The following is a 14,129-nucleotide window of genomic DNA, read 5'->3' as shown; positions in this document are numbered from 1 at the left end:
AGAAAGTCTGACTAAAAATGTGTATTGAGTTCTTTGTGTAATGTTGTGGGTGGAGTTGATTCATTGTTCACTTGGTTACTGACTGTATAAAAAGCCTGAGTTTTACCATTAAAAGGTCTATTCGTTTGGAACCAGAGAACAGAGCTGTGTGTGTCTCTTTTTCTGGGGGAAATCCAATGGGTCCTGTCTGCTGGATTGTGGTGTGTCGATAAGCTGTCGTGGGTTGGTGGAATGGAATATCGTAACGGCGTTAACCCCTGACCGTTGCACATACATATGCTAGCGACAATTTAGACAGGATCCAATTAACCTACCAGCATGGGGGAATGTGATTTTATTGTAATTCAATTTTGCAGGAGGGGAGTACACAAAATACATAAAAGCTGAATCTGGATAAGTAACAGGAAAAAGCTTACTTTTTTTCACTATGTATTCCCAATAAAGATCGCGTAAACAAAAAAATGTGTATCCAAATTTCCTACCAAATGAAAGTCCTATATGCCCCTGATGTATAATACATTTGGGTAGACTACAATGCTAAAAAGGTATAAATGTGTAGAACTAAAGCACCGCTTAAAATAAAAACCTATCTGGGACTCAAGGAATTTAGGGAAAGAAAGGCCCAGGGACTAAAGGAGGGTTAATGTCAGATTGAAACATTTATGAAATTATAAATTTTGCCCATAGTTACATTTTAGGGCCAACATTGTAATTTTTCCAGGGTCAGAAAGTGTTGTTCACAAAGTTTAAGTTTAATTAAAAAAGAGATTTGTCCACTGAGTCATTAAAGAGAATTCCAATCAGAGGTATTTCATTCACCCAAAAAAGGTAGGAATATAACCACACATTTCAACAGTTGGCAAGTTCAAATCTCTTGCAGTTTTTTTGTATGATTCATCTACGGAGAGGAGCAATAACTGGACAACGAATTAAGGACATTCAATCTCCACCTGATGGAATACCTTAGGTCGCGTACACACGATCGGTCCATCCGATGTGAATGGTCCAATGGACCGTTTTCATCTGTCCAAACCGATCGTGTGTGGGCCCCATCGGTTAGTTAACCTTCGGGCCAAAAAATAGGAACTTGCTTTAAAATTTAACCGATAGACGCCTAACCGATAGGTCAAAACCGATCGTTAGTACGCACGACCATCGGTTAAAAATCCACGCATGCTCAGAATCAAGCCAACGCATGCTTGGAAGCATTGAACTTCGTTTTTTTCAGCACGTCGTCGTGTTTTACGTCACCGCGTTCTGACACGATCGGTTATTTAACCTATGGTGTGTAGGCACATCAGACCATCAGTCAGCTTCATCGGTTAACCGATGAGAACAGTCCTTCGGACCGTTCTCATCGGATGGACTGATCGTGTGTACGAGGCCTTATACTTGTGGCAGAACTGGATGAAACACATGTGGACAGCTGGGCTCAAGTGATACTTTCGAACGTCATCCATGAGAGGAGCTGGAACATGGAAAGGAGGCGTAATATTGGAAGAGGAGGTGGAACATATAACGGGAGGGGTGGATTCAGCTGGAGCCCTCAAGATTGACTGATGTAGCAATAGGCTGAAGAACCTTAAAATGACTCTTCCATTGAAGCTTCTGAAGCTTGGCAAGATGCCACTTGACCGCTAGTTAGCTGGACAACAAAATAATCTGGACAACGAAATAAGGACTTGTCTGGAGCCCTCAAGATTGACTGATATAGCAAATAGCCAGCAGACTCTTCCATTGAAGTTTCAGATGCTTAGCAAGATGCCACTTGACCACTACCAGGTCCCTGGTAGCAAGGCAGTGTTGTTAAAGCGGAGGTCCGGTTAGAAAAATATTTATTTTTAAAGTAAAGCAGCTACTAACACTGTAGCTGCTGACTTTTAATAAGGAGACTTACCTGTCCAGGGTGCCCGCGATAACGGCAGCCGAAGCCGAGCATCACCGCCCGATTCCTTACTGCGCGAGCCGCGCATAGAGGATGTCTCCTGGGACACACACAAGGTCCCAGAAGACACCGCTCCACCATTCCACAGGAGGCAGCAGAGGAACAGAAGGAAGAAGACGGACCGCGGATCAGGAAGTGGCAGATTAGGACGATCTGCCTAGCAACAGGCACTTCGGGTATGTATATAAAAATAAATACAAAGGCCCAGATTCTCAGAGTCTGGCAGGTCGTATCTATGCGCCTGATTCATAGAATCAGTTACGCATAGATTTCTATTAGATCCGACCGGCGTAAGTCTCTTACGCCGTCGGATCTTAACTGCATATTTACGCTGGCCGCTAGGGGCGTGTACGCTGATTTACGCCTAGAATATGTAAATCAGCTAGATACGCGAATTCACGAACGTACGCCCGGCCGACGCAGTACACTTACGCCGTTTACGTTAGGCTTTTCCCGGCGTAAAGTTACCCCTGCTATATGAGGCGTATATGCGGCGCACCAATGTAAAGTATGGCCGTCGTTCCCGCGACAAAATTTGAAAATTTTACGTTGTTTGCGTAAGTCGTCCGTGAATGGGGCTGGACGTCATTTACGTTCACGTCGAAACAAATGACGTCCTTGCGGCGTACTTTGGAGCAATGCACACTGTGAAATTCCACGGACGGCGCATGCGCCGTTCGTGAAAAACGTCAATCACGTCGGGTCAGGGTTGATTTACATAACACACGCACACCTCTTCACAATTTGAATTAGGCAGGCTTACGCCGGCCTATTTACGCTACGCCGCCGCAACTTTCTTTTAAGGGCAGCACAGTGGTGCAGTGAGTAGCACTTTCGCCTAGCAGCAAAAGGGTCGCTGGTTCGAATCCCGACCACGACACCATCTGCCTGGAGTTTGCATGTTCTCCCTGTGTATGCGTGGGTTTCCTCCGGGTACTCCGGTTTTCTTCCACACTCCAAAGATCTTGTCCAAATTGGCCCAGTATATATATGTATATCTGTGTGTATGACTGTGTGTCACGATCCTACGGGGTAAAATGATCGCACCAGCCAAGTAGACTCTGGCTGGAAAAAGCGCCCAGAGGCGATTCAGTTCGCATGAGTTGCCCTATACAAGTCATTCATTCATTCATTCAAGAATACGGCACTTGCCTGTAAAAGTTGCGGAGGCGTAACGTAAATAGGATATGTTACGCCCGCACACAGAAACGCCATTCTACGTGAATCTACCCCAAAATGTATTTTTTGCAGCAGCAGCATTTAAACAACATTTTTTTCTTGGTGGAGCTCCGCTTTAACGTATTGGATTGGGCAATGAAGAAAACACTTGGGAACACAGCTCAGTTAGTGAATGATGCAAATACATTACATGTTCAGTTATTGCTCCATACAAATGATAAAAGATGAACATCATAGGGAAACTGTTTAGTTATTAAGGATTCTCCAAAAAAAAAATTAAAAATTGTCATATTGTCTCCAGTGTGTGGGTGTGTAATGAGCTCTCTCTCGGTTGTAAAAGCTGTGTCATATTGTGAACACTGACAGGCCTCTTTTTAATGTGAACCCACTGGTGTGAGCTAAGATCTGACTTCTGTTTGAAAGCTTTATCACATTCCGAACACTGATACGGCCTCTCTCCCGTGTGAATCCTCTGGTGTCTGATAAGGTGTTCCCTCGTAATAAAATCTTTATTACATTCTGGACACTCATATGGCCTTTCTCCGGTGTGAATCCTCTGATGTCTTATAAGGTATTGCTTCGTTATGAAAGCTTTGTCACATTCTGAACACGGATATGGCCTTTCTCCAGTGTGAATCCTCTGATGTGTGATCAGGTGTGACTTATCTAAAAAATATTTTTTACACACAGTACACTGAAACGGCTTCTCTCTAGTGTGGACCCTCTCGTGTAGGACAAGATGTTCTCTCCTTGTAAAAGCTTTGTCACATTGAGAGCACCGATATAGCTTCTCTCCAGTGTGAATCCTTTGGTGTGTGGTAAGCTTACTCTCGGTTGTAAAAGCTTTATCACATTCAGAACATTGATACGGCTTCTCTCCAGTGTGAATCCACTGGTGTGTGTCGAGTTTTATCTTGGTTACAAAAGCTTTGTCGCATTGGGAACACTGGAAAGGCTTCTCTCCAGTGTGAATCATCTGGTGTCTGCTAAGTTGCGACTTTGACTTGAAAGCTTTGTCACATTCGGGACACTGAAATGGTTTCTCTCCAGTGTGAATCCTCTGGTGTGTGATAAAATTTGCCTTCACTCTAAAATCTTTGCCACAATCTGAACAATGATACAGCTTCGCTCCGGTGTGAATGCTCATGTGCAAGTTAAGATTACTCTTCTGTGTAAAGGTTTTGTCACATTCAGGACACTCATATGGCTTCTCTCCAGTGTGAATTAGCTGGTGTTTGATAAGATTTGACTTGTTTGTAAATGATTTGTCACATTCAGAACACTGAAATGGCTTCTCCTCCATTGTGAACTTGATGTGTGATAAACTTCCCCTTCACTGTAAAACCTTTATTACAAACAAAAAATGAAATATCTTCTAAAAATGACTTTGCTTGCGTAGAAACGGGTTGGACTTTACTATAAAACCGTAGTCACTTCCAGAACATTGAAATTACTTCTCTGCTGTTGTCCTCTGAGCCAGAATCAATGTTGAGTATCCAAAACATTTACAATACTGATATGTCTTGTGTTCTGCGTGAATCCACCAGTGAACTGCAATAAACTCTTTCAGTTACTTAAGACACCCATATGGCTTGTGTCCCACATGGCTCCGTAGTATTTATAAAGACCAACATGACCGAGAACATCATTAGTCCACCTATTTAAAAAAAAAAAAAAAATCAATCAATCAATCACAATTGTATGTAAAGGGCTGAATAAAGTTGATTTTGAACATTCATTATTAAATTTGACAGTATAGTGTATAAGTATTGGGACGCCTACCTTTACACACACATTGGCCCGGATTCAGAGAGCAGTTTTGACGGCGTATCTCCGGATACGCCGTCGTAACTCTGAGTTGCGGGGTTGTATCTATGCGACTGATTCATAGAATCAGTTACGCATAGATTTCCCTAAGACCCGACCGGCGTAAGTGTCCATATTTACGCTGGCCGCTAGGTGGCACTTCCGTAGATTTACGCAATGAATGTGCTAATTAGGTAGATACGCCGATTCAGAAACGTACGTCCGCCCGGTGCATTTTTTTTATGTCGTTTACGTTCGGCTTTTTCCGGCGTAAAGTTACCCCTGCTATATGAGGGGTATCCTATGTTAAGTATGGACGTCGTTCCCGCGTCAAATTTAATTTTTTTTACGTCGTTTGCGCAAGTCGTTCGCGAATAGGGCTGTACGTAAGTTACGTTCACGTCTAAAACAATGACGATTTGCGACGTAATTTCGAGCATGCGCACTGGGATTCTTTCACGAACGGCGCATGCCCCGTTCGTAAAAAATGTCAAATACACGGGGTCACATGTCATTTAAATAAAACACGCCCACATCATCCACATTTGAATTAGGCGGGCTTACACCGGACCACATACTTACGCCGCCGTAACTTAGGGCGCAAGTTCTTTCTGAATACGGAACTTGCGCTCTAATTTACGTCAGCGTAACGTATCAGATACGTTACGCCCGCCGACAGATACACCATTGTATCTGAATCCGGGCCATTAATTTTAATGGCCTCCCATTCTTGGTCCGTAGGGTTTAATATTGAGTTGACCCAAGCTTTGCTGCTATAACAGCTTCAACTCTTCTGGGAAGGCCGTCCACAAGATTTAGGAGTGTGTATTGGAATTTTTTACCATTCTTCAAGAAGCACATTTATGAGATCAGGCACTGATGTTGGACAAGAAGGGCTGGCTCACAGTTTCCACTCTAATTCATCCCAAAAGGTGTTCTAGCAGGTTGAGGTCAGGCCAGTCAAGTTCCTCCACTCAACTCGCTCATCCATGTCTTTATGGACCTTGCATTGTGCACTGGTGTGTAGTCATGTTGGAACAGAAAAGGGACATCTCCAAACTGTTCCCACAAATTTGGGAGCATGAAAATTGTCCAAAATGTCTTGGTATGCTGACACCTTAAGAGTTCTCTTCACTGGAACTAAGGGGCCAAGTTCAACCCCCTGAAAAACAAACTCACACCATAATCCCCCCTCTACAAAATGATTTGGTCCAGTGCACAAAGCAAGGTCCATAAAGACATGGACAAGCAAGTTTGAGGTGGAGGAACTTGACTGGCCTGTACAGAGTCCTGACCTCAAATCAATAGAACACCTTTGGGATAAATTAGAGCAGAGACTGCAAGCCAGACCTTCTTGTTCAACATCAGTGCCTGACCTCACAAATGTGCTTCTGGAAGAATAGTCAAACACAGTGGTTTCGGGAGGGGGGAGCTTACAGAAGCTGTAGCCCCGAGTGGGCCCCTGAAAAGCCCCAGGTCTTTGAATCCCTAAAATTATTAACCTCGAGCCATTTACACAGAGAGCGGGGATTGATCTCCCGTTTACCCAGCGTGGCCGAGTGACGTACACAAAGTCCCGGCTTCTATGATGGACATCACACTGGTCCGATGCCAGGATTTGTGAGGTCAATCATAGGCACCGCCAGGTCCAGTAGGCAGGAATGACACTGCGGCCACGCCGGGCACTGGGAGATCCCCGCTTGCTCTGTGTAAATGGGCGGGTGGCTGTCCCATGCTGGCTCTGGCTGCCTGGTGCCCGTATGGCTGTCTGAGTGGTCATGAATAGGATGAGCACACTAGCACACTACAGGTAAGGCTGAGCTGCAGGAGTATCAAGAGATCAGAGGTCAACAGAAGTCTGACGTGTGCCAATGTACCGTCAGGTAGGTCAGTTTAGTGGTCAGCATTTATGGAGCCAGGCAGTAACCCACCCACCCCCCTTTACCTTCAGGCTAAAATCCCTGGTCATTTTCCACACATAGCAACACCCCATGTCAAACATTCACATAGACACACTCCTAAACCTTGTCTGGGATTCCCCTCAACATCCATACCAGACTCTTATCCTAAATGAGGGTCTGGTATGAATTGTAAAAGAGATCCCCTTAAATTCCTAGCAGATCCTTACCTATGTTTTCAGCCTGACTGGACAAGAAGGGGGGGGGGGGCATCCACCTGAACTATACAAGGCCAAATGCCCTCAACATGGGAATGGTACCCTGCCAGGAGCTCCTTGGGAAAGCACCACTAGCAAGGCCCCTTCCCCACAACTTTCGCTCAGTAGTTGTGAGAGTCTGCAGGGGTGGTTATCAGAATCTGGAAGCTACCCTGCTGAACAGGTAGATGTAAGGTAGTAGAACCTTAAGCTCACACCTATGAGGGTCCTGTTGACATAGAAGCCTAGTCCAAGTGTTTAAAGACTGCGATCCCAGACCCGGTCACTTTGCATTCTGCCAACTTTGAGCCGCTTTTATTGAAAATGAAAGAGAATCTACTCCACTGGCACTCATGCACACTGACTTGTTTGCCTGCTGCAATGCTCTCAAGATGGCCTTGCTTCCTCGGGTACTTTATTTGCTGCAAGCCTTCTCATTTGACTCCCTCCTTTGTTTTTTTTTAAACGGGCGAGCTACTTGTTTCGGGAGTTCGTTTGGTCCCACAGGAAGCCCCCCCTTAAGCTTCAGCAGCTATCCCTTCCCAAGATCTATGGAGGCTTTGCAGGGCCGGCGCTAGGCATAGGCAAGTCAGGCGGCTGCCTAGAGCGCCAGGGTAGGGGGAGCGGCAAAATCCAGATCCCCAGCCACTCGCTGGGGATTCGGATCATTAAAATACTGTCACTCTGAAGCCGGGAGCAGGCCCGGACTGGGACACAAAATAGGCCCGGGCATTTTGGAATGAGCAGCACATGACACCTTAACCGGCCCATCCCCATTCTCCATCCTAAAGGATCCCCCGGGAGAGGGGAGGGGGAAACCCTGCAAAGGTGCAGGGGGGGCAGAGAGCACAGGGAAGAACCTTGAGAACATGGGGTGGGGTGAGAGCACGGGGGAGGTGAAGAGCATGGGGGGGCAGAGAGCACAGGGGAGAGGCAGAGAACACAGGGAGGAAGAGGAGAGCACAAGGGGGTTGGAGAGCACAGGGGGAAGCAAAAACACAGGGTGGGGCAGAGAGCACAGGGAGGGCAGTAGAGCACGGGGGTGAAGAGCACATGGGGGAGGCAGAGATCACTGGGGGGAGGCGAAGGGCACAGGGGGGGGGGCAGCAGAGAGCATGGGAGGAGGTGGGAGGCAGAGATCACTGGGGGGAGGCGAAGGGCACAGGGGGGGGGCAGCAGAGAGCATGGGAGGAGGTGGAGAGCACAGGGGGTAGGTGAAGATCAATAGGGGGGCTGGAGAGTACTGGGGGAGAGGCATAGGGCACAGGGGGCAATGTAGAGCATGGGAGGAGGTGGAGAGCACAGTGGGGGCTGGAGAGCACTGGGGGGCTAGAGAGCACTGGGGGAGAAGCAGAGGGTACAGGGGGCAGCGTAGAGCATGGGGGAGGTGAAGAGCAAAGGGGGGGCTAGAGAACACTGGGGGGGGGCTAGAAAGCACTGGGGGAGAGGTAGAGGGCACAGGGGGCAGCGTAGAGCATAGGGGAGGTGAAGAGCACAGGGGGAGAGACGGAGGGCATAGGGGGCAGCGTAGAGCATGGGAGGGGGTGGAGAGCACAGGAGGGAGGTGGAGAGAAGAGGGGGGCTGGAGAGCACTGGGGGGGAGAGGCAGAGGGCAGCGTAGAGCATGGGTGGAGGTGGAGAGCACAGGGGGAGGCGTAGAGCATTAGGAAGATGGAGAGCACAGGGGGAGAGACAGAGGGCACAGGGGGGGCAGCGTAGAGCATGGGGGGAGGTGGAGAGCACAAGGGGAGGTGGAGAGCACTGGGGGGCTGGAGAGCACAAGGGGAGGTGGAGAGCACTGGGGAGGCTAGAGAACACTGGGGGAGAGGCAGAGGTCACAGGGGGGCAGCATAGAGCATGGGGGAGGTGGAGAGCACAGGGGGAGAGATGGAGGGCATAGGGAGCAGCGTAGAGCATGGGGGGAGGTGGAGAGCACAGGAGGGAGGTGGAGAGAAGAGGGGGGCTGGAGAGCACTGGGGATAATAGAGAGCACTGGGGGGGCTGGAGAGAATTAGGGGAAATTGAAAAGAGCACACTGGGGAGGTGGAGAGCACAGGGGGAGAGGAGGAGGGCACAGGGGGCAGCGTAGAGCATGGGGGGAGGTAGAGAGCACAGGGGGAGAGACGGAGGGCACAGGGGGGCAGCGTAGAGCATGGGGGAAGTGGGGAGCACAGGAGGGAGGTGGAGAGAAGGGGGGCTGGAGAGTACTGGGGGTGATAGAGAGCACTGGGGGGGCTGGAGAGAATTAGAGGGAATTGAAAAAAGCACAGGGGGAGGGGAGAGCACAGGTGGAGAGGCGGAGGGCACAGGGGGCAGCGTAGAGCATGGAGGGAGGTAGAGGGCACAGGGGGGCAGAGTAGAGCATGGGGGGAGGTGGAGAACACAAGAGGGAGGTGGAGAGAAGGGGGGCTGGAGAGCACTGGGGGTGATAGAGAGCACTGGGGGTGATAGAGAGCACTGGGGGTGATAGAGAGCACTGGGGGGGGGGGGTGGAGAGAATTAGGGGGAATTGAAAAGAGCACAGGGGGAGGTGGAGAGCACAGGGGGAGAGGCGGAGGGCACAGCGTAGAGCATGGGGGGAGGTAGAGAGCACAGGGGGAGAGACAGAGGGCACAGGGGGGCAGCGTAGAGCATGGGGGGAGGTGGAGAGCACAGGAGGGAGGTGGAGAGAAGGGGGGTTGGAGAGCACTGGGGGAATTGGAGAGCATTGGGGGGAGGTAAAGAGCACAGGGGGAGGAGGAGAAGCAGAGGGCACAGGGGGGCAGCGTAGAGCATGGGGGAGGTGGAGAGCACAGGAGGGAGGTGGAGAGCATGGGGGGTGGTAGAGAGCACTGGGGGGGCTGGAGAGCACTGGGGGAGGTGAAGAGCACAGGGGGAGAGGCGGAGGGCACAGGGGGAGACCGTAGAGCATGTAGGGAGGTGGAGAGCACAGGGGGAGGTAAAAAGCACAAGGGGAGAGATGGAGGGCACAGGGGGGCAGCCTAGAGCATGGGGGGAGGTGGAGAGTACAGGAGGGAGGAGGAGAGCACAGGGGCCAGGGGGGTTGGCTGGATAGCACTGGGGGAGAAGTGGAGGGCACAGGAAGAGGTGGATATCACAGGGGGGAGGTGTAGAGCACAGGAAGAGAGGCAGGGGGCAGCAGAGAGCATGGGGGAGGTGGAGAGCACTGGGGGGCTAGAAATCACTGTGGAGGGGGGTAGAGAGCACTGTGGGGGCAGCAGAGATGAGCAGGATAGGTGGAGCGGTGGGGTGGCTGCATATAGAAGAATCATTCTCTCCATCTTCTTCCCGCAGTACCTGAATGCCTGCGAGAGGGAGAGGAGCAAAAGCAGGCATTCAGAGACTGCGGGAGGACGATGGAGAGAATGATTCTTCTAGATGCAGCCACCCCACCGCTCCTCCTATTCAGGTTACAGGGGCCGTACTTACGTTTTTTCTGAGAGATGGATCCCATTCCCATCGAAAGAACATGCTGTAGCAGGCTCCTCTCCCGTCCTGGTCACGCCCCCGGCACCAAAGGCTGAACTTCACTGGCGGCTGTGAAGCGGTGCCTCCTCCCCCTTCTTGTTTACTTCCTCCTGCTGCTGATGCCGATGCTGAACGCTGAGCCTGAGGCTAACCTGGCAGCCGGGCGGCCGCGGAAAGGTCGGAGGACCAGCGCGGGCTTAAAGAGCAGCCTGCCTTGGCCCCGCAAGCAAGAACAGCGGCCCGGGCCCACCGGGCATATGCCCGGTTTGCCCTATGGCCAGTCCGGGCCTGGCCGGGAGTGACAAACTGTTCCTGAACAAAAGTTATGCTGCCAGACAGTGCAGCTGCCCTCCGCTCAGCTCAGTACAGTACAGGCACAAAGCGCACCATGACAGGCAGCACAGAATCATCCCCCCCCCCACATAATATGAAAACTTCGGCCGCTGTTTCCACTCCCCCTGTACCGCTGGCATCTCTTACTATACAGGGGAGGGGGGCGATCAGCAGCACTGTGATGTCCTCTACCCAGCAGTTCACGTCCCGAGTGTCAGTGTGTGTACAATGGACAGGGGAGGAGGGGCTTCTGACCCGAGCAGAGACCAGACTCAGTGCACAAGTTTGTCCCTCTGCTTGTACACTCTGCAAACTTGTCCCAATACATGCTGGGGTCAGAGGCTCCTCCCCTCTCCATTGTATACATGACACTCAGGAAGTGACCTGTGCTGGCTGGAGGGACATGCTGCAGACATCGCAAGGGAACATGTTGAAGGGCTGCTGCATTTATACTTCTGACACTGACTGCCCCCACCTGTAACACTGCCCCCTCCACCTGTGACACTGGACCCCCCCCCCCCATCTGTGACACTGACTGCCCCCCCCCACCTGTGACACTGCCCCCTCCACCTATGACACTGCCTGTGACACTGGACCCCCCCCACCTGTGACACTGACTGCCCCCCCCACCTGTGACACTGCCCCCTCCACCTATGACACTGCCTGTGACACTGGACCCCCCCCCCCCACCTGTGACACTGACTGCCCCCCCCACCTGTGACACTGCCCCCTCCACCTATGACACTGCCTGTGACACTGGACCCCCCCACCTGTGACACTGACTGCCCCCCCCACCTGTGACACTGACTGCCCCCCCACCTGTGACACTGACTGCCCCCCCCACCTGTGACACTGCCCCCTCCACCTATGACACTGCCTGTGACACTGGACCCCCCCACCTGTGACACTGACTGCCCCCCCCACCTGTGACACTGACTGCCCCCCCACCTGTGACACTGACTGCCCCCCCCACCTGTGACACTGACTGCCCCCCCACCTGTGACACTGGACCCCCCCCCCCCCACCTGTGACACTGGACCCCCCCCCCCCTGTGACACTGGACCCCCCCCCCACCTGTGACACTGACTGCCCCCCCACACCTGTGACACTGACTGCCCCCCCACACCTGTGACACTGACTGCCCCCCCACACCTGTGACACTGACTGCCCCCCACACCTGTGACACTGACTGCGCATTGGTAAGAGAGGAGGAGGGAATTGGTGAGAGAGCTGGGGGGAAATTAGTAACAGAGGAGGGGGGACATGGTGAGAGAGACGGGGGGCATTAGTAAGAGAGGAGGGTGGAATTCGTGGGAGAACTGGGGGGGGGGGGATTAGTAACAGAGAGAGATTGGTGAGAGAGCTAGGGGGACATTAGTAATAGAGGAGGGAGGAATTGGGGACATTAGTAAGAGAGGAGGGGGGGGGGATTGGTGGGAGAGCTGTGGGGGGGCATTAGGGATTTGAGGTGTGGAGGTTCAAATCCAGTTTTGTAAAAAAAATAAAAATAAATGCAGATCCCTTTGCAGGTCAAAAAATGTGCATTTTTTATTGTTTCTACTAGGAGCGTAGCATTGTCAGTGTATCTGTCGCTCGTACAGAGAGGCAGTTACACAGTTGGCCTCTCTGTATACTGCTTTAGCCTAGAAATAGGTGAAGAGGCACCACAAAAATCTCAGTGAGGGGCGGAGCGAATGGTGCGGGGGGGGGACGGGGGCGTCAAAATGAGGCTTTGCCTAGGGTGTCAAAAATCCTTGCACCAGCCCTGAGGCTTTGGCCTTCATGACATTTGGGCATACTATAGGGTGGTCACTAGGTTGGTCGACTGGCAGTGCCATGCAGGAGGCGAAGAACCGACAGAAGGGGCAGGAAATCAATGCACAGTCCAGAAGCCCCTATGCCTCCTTGATTGTAATAGTAAGAATGAAAAATGGGTCCCTTTGGATGTGTATCGATTACCAAACCTTGAACTGAAGGACTATCCCAGATCAATACACAACCCCTCACATAGAAGAAGTATTAGAAATGCTTATCAGGAGCCAAATGGTTCAGTGTGTTGGGTCTAAAGAGTGGGTACCACCATATCCCGATGCATCCAGATGACCGAGAGAAGCCAGCTTTCATCAGCCCTGTGGGGTTTTTCAAGCTTAAATGAATGCCACAGGGGCCAATGCCACTTTCCAGTGACCGATGGAGAACACTGTGGGCGACATGAACTTATTGGAAGTACTAGTTTATCTCAACGACATCATTGAGTTTGGCCGCATGAAGCTCGGTTGGAGAAAGTTTTCCAGCAACTACATGAGGGGTTGAAGCTGTCATTAGAGAAGTGTCAGTTTTATCAGTCTTCAGTCATGTACCTAGGGCACCTGGTGTCCGCTGAAGGGATAGCAACTAACCCACAACAGCTGGGGGCTGTCACTTCCTCTCCTCGCCCAAATCACTGAGTTGAGGTTGTTCTTGGACTTCTGCTCTTACTATAGAAGATGTGTGAAGAACTTCTCGCAGATTCCCCGGCCGGTGAATGTTGTTATAGACGCAAACAGAAGGGGAACAGCAGAAAACTCAGAGGGGAGGTTCCAGGAAGCCTCGTGAATCTAGCCAGGAACAATAGACAGTGAAGTGTGAAAGGTCTTTCGAATGGCTGAAGCACCGGTGTTTGCCTACGCAGATTCCTCAACCATATGAATTACACATGGATACCAGCAGAGATGGCATGGAGGGGCTGTACCAAGAGTCAGAGGGGAAACTTCGCCCAGCAGCCTGTGAGTCACAGCCTCCCACAACACCCCCCCCCCCCCCCCCCCGAGAAAGGACTCCATGAAGCTGAAAGAGGGGGTTCATAGATCAATGAGGTCCCTCTAAAGTAGCCAAAGGTGTGAGCCAGCTGTTCCTCCATGAAAAGCATTGTCCAACGGTACTAGCCACTCTCCATGATGATCATGGTCACTTAGGCCCAGATGGCACTTTCGAGCTGTTCCGGGATCGATTTTACTGGCAATCCATGAGAATGGAAAGTTACTGCCGCTCTTGTGTCAGATGCATGCAGAGAAAAACGTTACCAAGCAGGGCAGCCCTAATGGGCCATCTACAGCGTCAAGAACCAATGGAGTTGGTGTGCATTGATTTTTTGTGCCTGGAACCTGATCTGAGTGGAAGGAGTAACGTCCTGGTTGTGAGAGATCGATTCACCCGATATGCTTAAGCTTTTCCCACTAGGGGTCAACAACCTAGTACAGTGGC

At 51.1% G+C, this 14,129-nt stretch overlaps 1 protein-coding gene across 1 annotated transcript; it reads right to left on the bottom strand.

Annotated features, from left to right (window-relative positions):
* Nucleotides 1-3,198: 3,198 nt before the first annotated feature.
* Nucleotides 3,199-4,779, bottom strand: LOC120928461 (zinc finger protein 84-like). The gene has a single exon (XM_040339558.1). It carries the CDS (start codon nt 4,425-4,427, stop codon nt 3,411-3,413), a length of 1,017 nt encoding a protein of 338 aa, XP_040195492.1. The 5' UTR covers nt 4,428-4,779; the 3' UTR covers nt 3,199-3,410.
* Nucleotides 4,780-14,129: the final 9,350 nt, after the last annotated feature.

The sequence above is a fragment of the Rana temporaria genome, chromosome 2 (assembly GCF_905171775.1).
Source record: "Rana temporaria chromosome 2, aRanTem1.1, whole genome shotgun sequence".
Lineage (NCBI taxonomy): Eukaryota > Metazoa > Chordata > Amphibia > Anura > Ranidae > Rana > Rana temporaria.
This window is presented reverse-complemented; position numbering and strand designations above follow the sequence as displayed.

Excerpts from the sequence above, each read along its gene's own strand:
- LOC120928461 (XM_040339558.1), bottom strand. The coding sequence starts at position 4,427 with ATGGAGGAGAAGCCATTTCAGTGTTCTGAATGTGACAAATCATTTACA.